A 10,244-nucleotide genomic window follows, 5' to 3' on the forward strand; every position below is an offset into this window, starting at 1 on the left:
TTATATGCAACCCCAGCCAAGTGAGAACACTGAGCATGTCAATCAACTTTACACTTCAAATATGCTTCCCTTTTGTATATTGAAAATTCTACTAACTCAATTTTAGATTATGCAAAGAAAGAGGAAGTAGCATGACTCAGCTCCATGCTACAATGGCTGGAGCAGATCCAGACCTAGCAATCCTTTGGGTTTTCCTTTTCCTTACCAAAATACAAGTTTGCAGCTAGGATAATGTAAAGCATGCAGTGTTTGGGTAAGGAACGTAAAATGGGCAGCGTGCCTGCCCTGGTCCTTGAGTCAAGCAGGAACTCTTTACATTTATGGGAAATTCTCCGCTGCAGAATTAGGAAGAAAGCACGAAATACAGAAGGGCTCAGAATTTACCCACTGCCAAAGAGAAGCAACCGTCTGAAAATGTCACCTCCTTCCTAGCTATAGAATTTCAAGGAAAGTTAATGGCAATAGTGATGGTAATAATAATAAATAACGCTTTGTACTGCTATAGCGACTTCCATCTGAGGCTATCAAAGAACTGAACAGGCATGAATTCGTTAAGCCTCACCTCAGGCCGAACTGATAAATACTTTTACTATAATCCCCATTTTACAGAAGTGGAAACTGAAGCATAGGGAGGTTAATGATTTGCCCAAAGTCACCCAGTGAATCACTGGTGGTGCTGGAATAAGACTCAGGAATCCTTATTCCCATCGCCTCGTTCTAACAGCAAGACAAAACAGCTTCTCTATAAACCTTAACTGTCTAAAATACATTCCTGCTCCTCTAACCATTTTGTTTCCCAGAAATGAGGGAATATACATCTTGGAAGTAAACTCAGCACACTAAGGAACTCTGATGCGCTTGTGTATCAACAGTATTCAAACCAGCATCCTCAAGTCCTTAACTCAGCCTTCACTCAGCTTCTAGCAATGTCAACATGAGTTATAAGTGCTCTGCAGCACTCAGGATTGGGCTCATGAAAAGGGATCAGATGTCTGAGTAAGAACTGAGTAACAACGTCAGGAGTGGCCCTTTCACTTGTTGGCAAAAAGTGAGCCTATTCGCTAGTATCTGACGATGAAGTTAGGTCTTTACAGTTTAATAAGGTCCTAATTTTTTATCTCCCATTCAAGCTAATACCCACCTCTGTGTCTTTCAGACACTTGCTTCCATTGTGAAGATCACACATCCGTCATTTTTTACATAAACTGTAATCAGGAGAGGTTATAAAGGCTCTTCTTTTTAAACTACCTGCACTTCATCTATTAAGGAAACCAAGGTATTGCTTGCATAAAACAATGCTCTGGGTTGTATATATAGGTGAGAATGCGTGACCAGTGTCAGGAAGCTTGCATCATATACTAACCAATTGTACTGGAGAGGTCACCAGCCAGCTGGACCACCACTTCTATTTTTTTGAGTATCCTTTTTGTAAATGTTAAGAGACACTTGCTTCATTTACAGGATATTGTCTGTTCCTTTACACTTTGCCAATCTCAGTGACTTGTCTTTTCCCCCGCCAGTACTGACTGTTGCAATACGGCAACACTGCAAAACAGAGTTACCCAAAAGCAGCTCAAGAGAGGGGAAGGGGAGCAGCTCTCCATTCAGTTAAAAGGGGGACTCCCAATAAACACTTATCTTATCTGACCCAAAAAACTCTGTTGAACTAAAATGAAAAGTCAGACCTAAACCCTCAAAACCCAGGGAATTCAGGCCTGTTGACTCTGGGGCCTTAACTCAAGAGAAAACAAAGAACCATAGGAATATAGGACTGGAAAGGATCTTGAGAGGTCTTCTAGTCCAGCCCTATGTGCGGCAGCAGGACCAAGTAAACCTAGCCCATACCTGACAGGTACTTGTCCAACCTCTTCTTAAAAACCTCCAGTGATGGGAATTCCACAACCTCCCTTGGAAGCTGGTTCCAGAGTTTAACTACTCTTATTATTGTTAGAATGTTTTCCCTAATATCTAACCCAAATCTCCCTTGCTGAAGACTGAGTCCATTACTACTTATCCCATCTTCACTGAACATGGAGAACACTTGATCTCCTTCCTCTTTTTAACAGCTCTTAACATATTTGAAGACTGTTATCAGGCTGACCCCCCAAATCTTCTTTTCTCAAGACTAAACATGCCCAGTTTTTTAAAGCTTTCCTCATAGATCAGGTTTTTGAAACCTTTTATGATTTTGTTGCTTTCCTCCGGACTCTCTCCAATTTGCCCATATCTTTCTTGCAGTGGGGGGCCCAGAACCGAACATAGTACTCCAGCTGAGGCCTCATCAGTGTCGAGTAGAGCAAGACAATTACCTCCCATGTCATGCATACAACACTCCTGCTAATACACCCCAGAATGATATTTGCCTTTTTTACAACTGCAACATATTGTGGACTCATACTCAATTCGTGATCCACTAGAATCCGCAGATCCTCTTCACTAGTACTACCACCATACCGGTTATTCTCCATTTTGTAGCTGTGCAATAAGTGAAGTACTTTGCACTTATCTTTATTGAATTTCATCTTGTTGAATTCAGACCAATTCTCCAATTTATCAATGTTATTTTGAATTCTAATCCTGTCTTCCAAGGTGCTTGCAATCCCGCCCACCTTGGTGTCATCTGCAAATTTTATAAGCAATACTCTCTACATAATTATCCAAGTTATTAATTAAAGTATTGAGTAGTACCAGACCCAGGACTGACTCCGGTGGGACTCCACTAGATTCGCTCTCCCAGTTTGACTGAATTTCACTTTGAGTATGGTCTTTAAAACAGTTGTGCACCCACCTTATAAATTCATCTAGACTGGATTTCCCTAGTTTGCTTATGAGAATATCATGTGGGACTGTGTCAAAAGCCTTACTAAAATCAAGATATATCCTATCTACTGCTTTCCCCCTATCCACTAGGCCAATAACCCTGTCAAAGAAGGAAATTAGGTTGGTGTGGCATGACTTGTGCTTGAAAAATCCATACTGGCTATTCCTTATATTGTTTCATAATTTGTTGCATGTTAAGAACAAAGGTCAGCTTGGGCCCTGGATATTTAGTCTGGCTTTTCTAGCTTTTGTGGGTTTAAATCATGCCTTTACAGTTAATTGTTTGTTTGTTTTTTATTGTTTTTATGATGGTTCTTCAAAACTAGAACAACTACCTGTTCATTGTTTTCCTGTACATTTCTCCTCCATTTCTAGTATCAGCCATCAGCCTGTACTTGCATGGAGGTGTAATGAGTGACATAATGGGTCTCTACAATCACTGGGTTCTATGATTCACTAATTCAGCATGTTAAACTGCCTCTCCAGAAGAAAGTTTCTAAAGTAATCATAAACACAGGAAGGCTGACTTCATCATCTACCTTCATGTCCACACAGCATTGAAAAAAATAAGGCCATGTCTACACTAGCATTTATGTTGGCAAAACTCAGGGATGTGAAAAATATACCCCCCTGAGCGACATAAATTTTGCTGGCATAAGCGCTCATGTGCACAGGGCTATGTTGGCGGGAGATGCTCTCCCACGAACATAGCTACGGCCACTCGTTGAGCTGGTTTTATTATGTTGACGGGAGAGCTCTCTCCAACTGGCATAACGTGGCTACAGGAGCGCTCTTACAGCAGCACAGCTGTGCCGCTGTAAGCTTGTAAGTATAGACATAGCCTAAGGATCTTGTGCAGACATCTAGTACATAGCATCGGGAAATTATGTTATCACCTGGTGATGTCTTGACTCTAATACACAGTTCATTCTTGCATGTGTAGGTGGGACTATGCTATGTTATAAATATGTTACGGGATACTGCTACAGCCCAGCCTCTATAGGGCTATAACTTGGTCTCAGATACGCAGACCAGATCAAACCACATTAGAACATGATTCCACAATCTGGGGCCAGGTGCACTTGACTGGTGTAAATCAACATAAGTATAACTAAAACCAATGAAGCTACAGCAGTTTACACCAGCTGAGGATCTGGCCAATGGTACTGTCAGCACAGACATACCTCTAATGCCCTGCCCACACTATGGCTAAAGTTGTGCTAACAACAATTCAGTTTAATCTCAGTTGTTGCTACCATGAGTCCCTTGACCAGCGTGGACGGAAATTCTTTTAAAGAATTGTAGACACTATAAATATCCAGAGGCCCAGTCCCAACACAACTCCAATTCATAGACAGGATCTTAATTGACATGCTCAAATCTTTAGCTTGAGTATGGAGAATAGGTAAGGGCCCATCTACACTATTAGTTGTAACTACATTATAACCAAGTCAGGGAACAGCTGTATTTTAATGCTGTAACCAGTCCCCTGATACAGTTATATCTGTAGCACAGACTTGCTTATAGATGACTTGGTGTGAGGGGTCATCTATAACAGTTTGGCTAGCACAGTACTCGGGGGGGGGGCTAGGGGGGGAGAAATAATATAACTATGCTGCCCAGACCCACTGAGCTAGAACCCAGCTAGCATGGGAACTTGTCATGTTTTCAGCTGCTTTGTGGGCAGACCTTAACTGAAAGGATCTGAGCACCAAGATATATTGGAATTCACGTCCAAACGACCTAGATTTCCTTACACAGTACTAAAGAGTTAGCCAATAAATGTTACACTACACTTCCATTTCACTGATAATGAAGTTCACAGCATGGGACACTAGGTTAAACTTTTACTAGATTTCCAAGGCCAGGGTGCATTAGTTGATATTTCCTATTTACAGACAACAATGGGATTCTGCTATGATTAAAAAATGGTTACCTGTGGTCAATAACTGTTACATTGGAAGAAGGGATCCCCAAAACAGCACAACTCTGTACAAGTTCTTTCTTACGACTCTCCCCTTGATTGTAGTAATTTCCTGAAAATAACAAATGCAGTAACACTATTTACTTTACTTCAATTTAGCATGGAACAAACATCTCCATCCTCAAATCCTCAAAGCATCAAGCATATGTAGTACCACATGTAAGATCTGAAAGTACTTAGTACTAGGGTTCCTCACCTGAGGAACAGGTACATTATGGGGAGCAAGTCCTATAGCTTATACTCAGGGAATACTCCCTTTGGCCCAGTGTAAAGTTTTAGGACCCAATACACCCACACTCCTGCCTTGACTTCAAACAGAGTTGCACATTCATCTCTTGGAGTAGAGTTTGACTCTTTATAATTAATGAGTTCTCTTGGCTGGAACACAGGAATTTGCCATACCAAACCAGATCAATGGTCCATCTAGTCCAGTATCCTGTCTCTGACAGTGGCCAGTATCAGATCCTTCAACAGAAGATGCAAGAAAGCCCATAATGGATAGTTATGGAATAACCTACAGTTAGGGTATTTTTTTCCTCTCTCCTCCCTCAGTCTATTAATGTCTGGCTTATATCCTGAAGCATGAGGGTTTATAGCTCTCTTACGTTTTTATCCTTTTTAGTGTTACAGTGAACGATCTTATTATCCATTAAATAAATGTCTAATCCCTTTCTTACTACTACTAAACTCCTGGCCTCAATGATATTTCGTTGCAGTGAGTTCCATGGGTTAGTTATGCTTTGAGTAAAAAAGTATGTTATCCTTGTAAACTAATAAAATTCTAGCAAGTACATAAACTGATGTCTGTGTTCTCACATGTTACCTGTATGGAAATCACTGATATCTCATGATGTTAAAACTATTTGTCAAGGCCTTTTTACAAATATAGGGGAAATCACATTTCCAATGAGAGAGGACCAAAAGCTCTTGCTATTTGACAATAGCTAGATGGCCTCCGTTAAATGAGATGGTACGCTGCAGTCCAGTTCTTGGCAGAGAAGTATCTACAACACAACTGGTGATAATTGGTCTCCTTAGGAGAGACCAGAAACTGAACTCCTCCCTCACTACTAGAGGTGGTAGATCAGACTCTGTGTTGGCATAAATCAGTGTAGTTGCACTGACTTCAACAGAACTACACTAATTTACACCAGCTCAAGATTAGGTCCTCAGACTTCAGAACAGCAGTGTGTCAGTACTGTGTAAGAAACATGCCTATCTAATACTTATGATTTAACTGACAATTAAAGGGCTTAAGTTTCCAGTATGGTCATGAGCACCTTGCATGAGCACTAATATTCACATAAAACTGGAATACTGCAATAATGAAGCACTGTCAACATTAATGAGACACGTATGAGATTTCCTATCATTATAAACTCTGTGTCGAGAAACTAATTCCTCAGAAGTCTGCACTGTTTCTAAAACAAATGTACTAAGTAATGTTCATGCAGGAGCTAATAGAGCAGAATTGAAAAGCATTTACAGAACCAAGAAAGGAATGTTAAAATATGTTAAAACCGCATTTAGAAAACAGCATTCTGTAAAACTTGTAATAGACACAATGGGACCAAGGCTAGCATGGAACTAGGATTCATTAACTTAAGACACAGGCTGCTTCTTGATTTAATTATTTTCTTCTCATTTTGCCTTCATGTTACCTGGTCTGTCTGTTAGCAAAAACAATGAGGAGTCCTTGTGGCACCTTAGAGACTAACAAATTTATTTGGGCATAAGCTTTTGTGGGCTAGAACCCACTTCACCAGATGCATAGAGTGGAAAATACAGGAAAAGATGGGGGTTGCCTTACCAAGTGTGAGGTCAGTCTAATGAGATAAATCTATTAACAGCAGGATATCAAGGGAGGAAAAATAACTTTTGAAGTGGTAATGAGAGTGGCCGATTACAGACAGTTGACAAGAAGGTGTGAGTAACAGTAGGGAGAAATTAGTATTGGGGAAATTAGGTTTAGGTTTTGTAATGACCCAACCACTCCCAGTCTTTATTCAGGCCTAATCTGATGGGGTATCCAGTTTGCAAATTAATTCCAGTTCTGCAGCTTCATGTTGAAGTCTGTTTTTGAACTTTTTGTTGAAAAATTGCCACTTAGTATGAATCATGAAAAAAAATCCAGGTTAGAGCTCAGCTGGCCTCAGAAGGGGTGCTGCCCTGTGCAACATGGCAATTGCCACCAGGTATAACTTCTGAGCAATAAAATTAAAAAGTACTGCAGAGTTTTAATGTGTGATTCCAGTTTATAGTCAGCTGAATTACATTCTGAATTACACTGAACTTTTTATTATTGTGGGGTGAGTCATCAGAAACTAGCATCCATCTGGTGAAGTGCTGCAGTCTGAGCTGTCAAAATCAGCTTTATATGATGCTCAGAGTGAAACATTAACCTCAGAAGAGACAACTTTTCTTATCACAATAAATTTTAGACTCTTACTGCAGCCCAGAAATGTGTGTCTTCAAGAGGCTCTGATACTGATCATCCATGGAAGGGATGACTTACCGAGCTAAACATCAGGTTGGAACTCTACAGCTTTCCTAGACACAGCAGTTCAGATCCAAGCAGGATCAACTCAAACCTACGTCCTTCCTAGGTAGATTTAAATACTTCCGTACAGTTTACTATGTGAGAGTCTTTAAGAGACTCTGCTTCTAATTCTTGGATCTTAATGATCCCAGGATACTATTGGAAGGAGCGAGGATTTTCCTCAGCAAAAATTTACTCTGCTATTATGCAATGTGCTGTATGCTAGTGCGTTGCTGACCTCCACTGCAGAGGTAGCTATGCTTCAGTGACAATGTATGTATACGGGGCCGATTTCTGTCCTTGGATTACACGCACACAACTTCCACTGAAGTTGTGGGGTGAGATTCATATATATCTGAGAACAGAATGTGATCCACATTTGTGAAATACCTTAGGATGACAGGCACTACATAAATGCAAAATAGCATTATTGGGCAGCCATTGGTACTGAAAAGCATTGAGTGGCTAGTACTCCTGAACCTCATCCATGGAACTCTCTCAGTAAGGTGGCAGCTACTAACGAGAGTATTGGAGTGTTAGTGCCACCAGTTATTCACCCTGGACAGTATGACCAACAACAATTTGCTCACAGTGCTCTAATTCTAATGCAGTCTAGTGGCATTTTTGGTTGTGATCTGACAATTGAAAGTGTGGTGGTTTCTAAGTAGCCATTTTGCCTCCGTTTTTAAATTTCACAGAAGAAAATAATGGGAACCTTAATACAGTGTCTGATCAGCCCTATCTATTGCACAAACAAATGAAGGACCAACCATCTGAATCACAGGATCCTACAGAGGGCCCCTTCTCCCATCAAAAAATGACTCAGATGTGCATTTGACACTACATACCGTAGTTTCTAATAACGAAATTCATGACAAAAAGATTCTTGATCCTTAACTCACATTATAAGCTCCTTGGGGCAGGAACCCTATCTTTTATGTCTGTGCAGTGCCATGCACACTATAATGTTTTATAAACAATCATATGTTTGTGCTTCTACACAACTAAATGTCTTTCTTTTCATTTCTTTGCATTATTATCTAAGTCATTGTAAAGTGTTTTGGGAGGTACAACTGGCATGGAACTCATTACCCCAGATATTGTTTTATTATACTTTTTACCAGTGGTTCCTAACCACTGATATCTATCACAGTACTAGTACTTCAGGATTCGGGGAATGGTCCTCTGGATGTACCACACATCTTAATTATTAGCCTCTCTACTGGTCTCCATGAGTTACCATGGCCCACTTTGCATTAAATGATACATGTTCTAGCCTTCTATCAAGTGGGTATTGCATCAAACTATAATCCCACAAGAGTAGTCTGAAGGGTCAGTTAGAGTGCAGATGTTTCTTGAGCACTATGAACTGAACACCATGGTGACGTTTTAATGCATCACCATCATATTGTCAGGCACAACGATGCAATATTGTGTTCTGTCACAGTGTACTGATATTTTGTAAGCAATGGGGAGGGATAGCTCAGTGGTTTGAGCATTGACCTGCTAAAGCCAGGGTTGTGAGCTCAATCCTTGAGGAGGCCACCTAGGGATCCGGGGCAAAAAATTGGTCCTGCTAGTGAAGGCAGGGGGCTGGACTTGATGACCTTTCAAGGTCCCTTCCAGTTCTAGGAGATTAGTATATCTCCAATTATTACCTTTATGATGGGACAATGACTTCACAATAGAATGCACATCTACTACAAGGCCACACAACTTTGTGAAATTGTAACATACAGTGTGATGCTGTGGTGTACTGAAGTAATAATGTGGTAAACTAGGGTTGCCTCCAGGATTGTCCTGGAGTCTCCAGGAACTGAAGATTAATCTTTAATTAAAGATTATATAATGTGATGAAAACTCCAGGAATACGGCCAAGCAAAATTGGCAACCTTGGATATGACACAACTCAGTTACCTTATATCATTGTGAAGCGGGGTGACATCATGAGAATGTTGGCTACACTGGATGATGTCACCATGGGATGCAACACAGGGTAATGACATCATGGCACGATGATGTCACAGCATGAGGTGTCACTGGGTGCAGAGTGTTGGCATTTCCCTCATCTGGTCAATGTTGGCCAGACCCACCCCCCATTCCTCTTTCTCACCCTCACGCTCCCCTCCTCCCTCACCTGAAGAGCAGCACAGCAGCCAGAGCTGGGCCCGAAACCTGCCCAGGCTGAGGATTGTGGGAGCAAAGAACATTGCTTCGTCATCAGGGTGCGCCGTCACGACCAGGGCTCGTACGTCATCGGCCCGCGCTGGTCCCGCCGCACACAGGGTTCGGTGTCCCCAACCCGCGCCGCGTCGTCGCAGCCAGCGCGAGACCAGCCACAGCAGCGCAAGCAGCGCCACCAGGAACGAACCCAGCGGCGCCAGCGCCATAGCGACCGAAACCAGAAGGGACCAGGTCGTTCCGGGCGGGAACAAGGACAAGCGGCAGAAAGGTTCCGCGCCTCGAAGGGCTTTTCCCTGAGCGAGGCTCTCTTCTTTGAGAGAACCCAGGAGGGAGTGACAGGGATAATACGCAGGGCTCACTCTCTTCCTTCACTGCCCTTCCAGAACTGGCCCACCGCATGTCCCGCTTTGGGGAGGGGAAAATGAGCCCCTTGCGGGAACTCCAGCCAGAAAGGATTCACGCACAGAGAAAAGAGTTCCAGCCTCCCCAATATCCCCCTCACTCCACAGGCTCCTACTGGGACATCAGAAAAGGCCACAATGCGTGTGGTTGTCACCCCACCCTTTAAAATCACCTCTACCAATGAGTGTATTTTGCTTTGTCCACAATAAATTAATTAACAGTGCTTATAATAACTTGTATTGCTATAGTCCCAAGAATGTGTCAGATGACATACCAGCCTCATGGGAAGTACAGTCCTGCTCCAAAGAGTTTACA

The 10,244-nt window shown here is 42.0% G+C and overlaps 1 protein-coding gene across 2 annotated transcripts in view; it reads right to left on the reverse strand.

The window, feature by feature from the left end:
- PIGL (phosphatidylinositol glycan anchor biosynthesis class L) overlaps positions 1 to 9,864 on the reverse strand; it is a 78,370-nt gene extending 68,506 nt beyond the window's left edge. The window contains exons 1-2 of one of the 2 annotated variants that reach the window (XM_044993980.1): positions 9,481 to 9,864; positions 4,757 to 4,856 (exon numbers count right to left, since the gene is read on the reverse strand). In XM_044993980.1, the coding sequence (XP_044849915.1) occupies positions 4,757 to 4,856; positions 9,481 to 9,733 (353 nt within the window). In that variant the 5' untranslated portion in view covers positions 9,734 to 9,864. The remainder of the gene's footprint in view (positions 1 to 4,756; positions 4,857 to 9,480) is intronic. The other variant, XM_044993979.1, reaches the window with a different exon arrangement.
- Between the last annotated feature and the right edge of the window lie 380 nt (positions 9,865 to 10,244).

This window comes from Mauremys mutica, chromosome 19, assembly GCF_020497125.1.
Source record: "Mauremys mutica isolate MM-2020 ecotype Southern chromosome 19, ASM2049712v1, whole genome shotgun sequence".
Classification (NCBI taxonomy): domain Eukaryota; kingdom Metazoa; phylum Chordata; order Testudines; family Geoemydidae; genus Mauremys; species Mauremys mutica.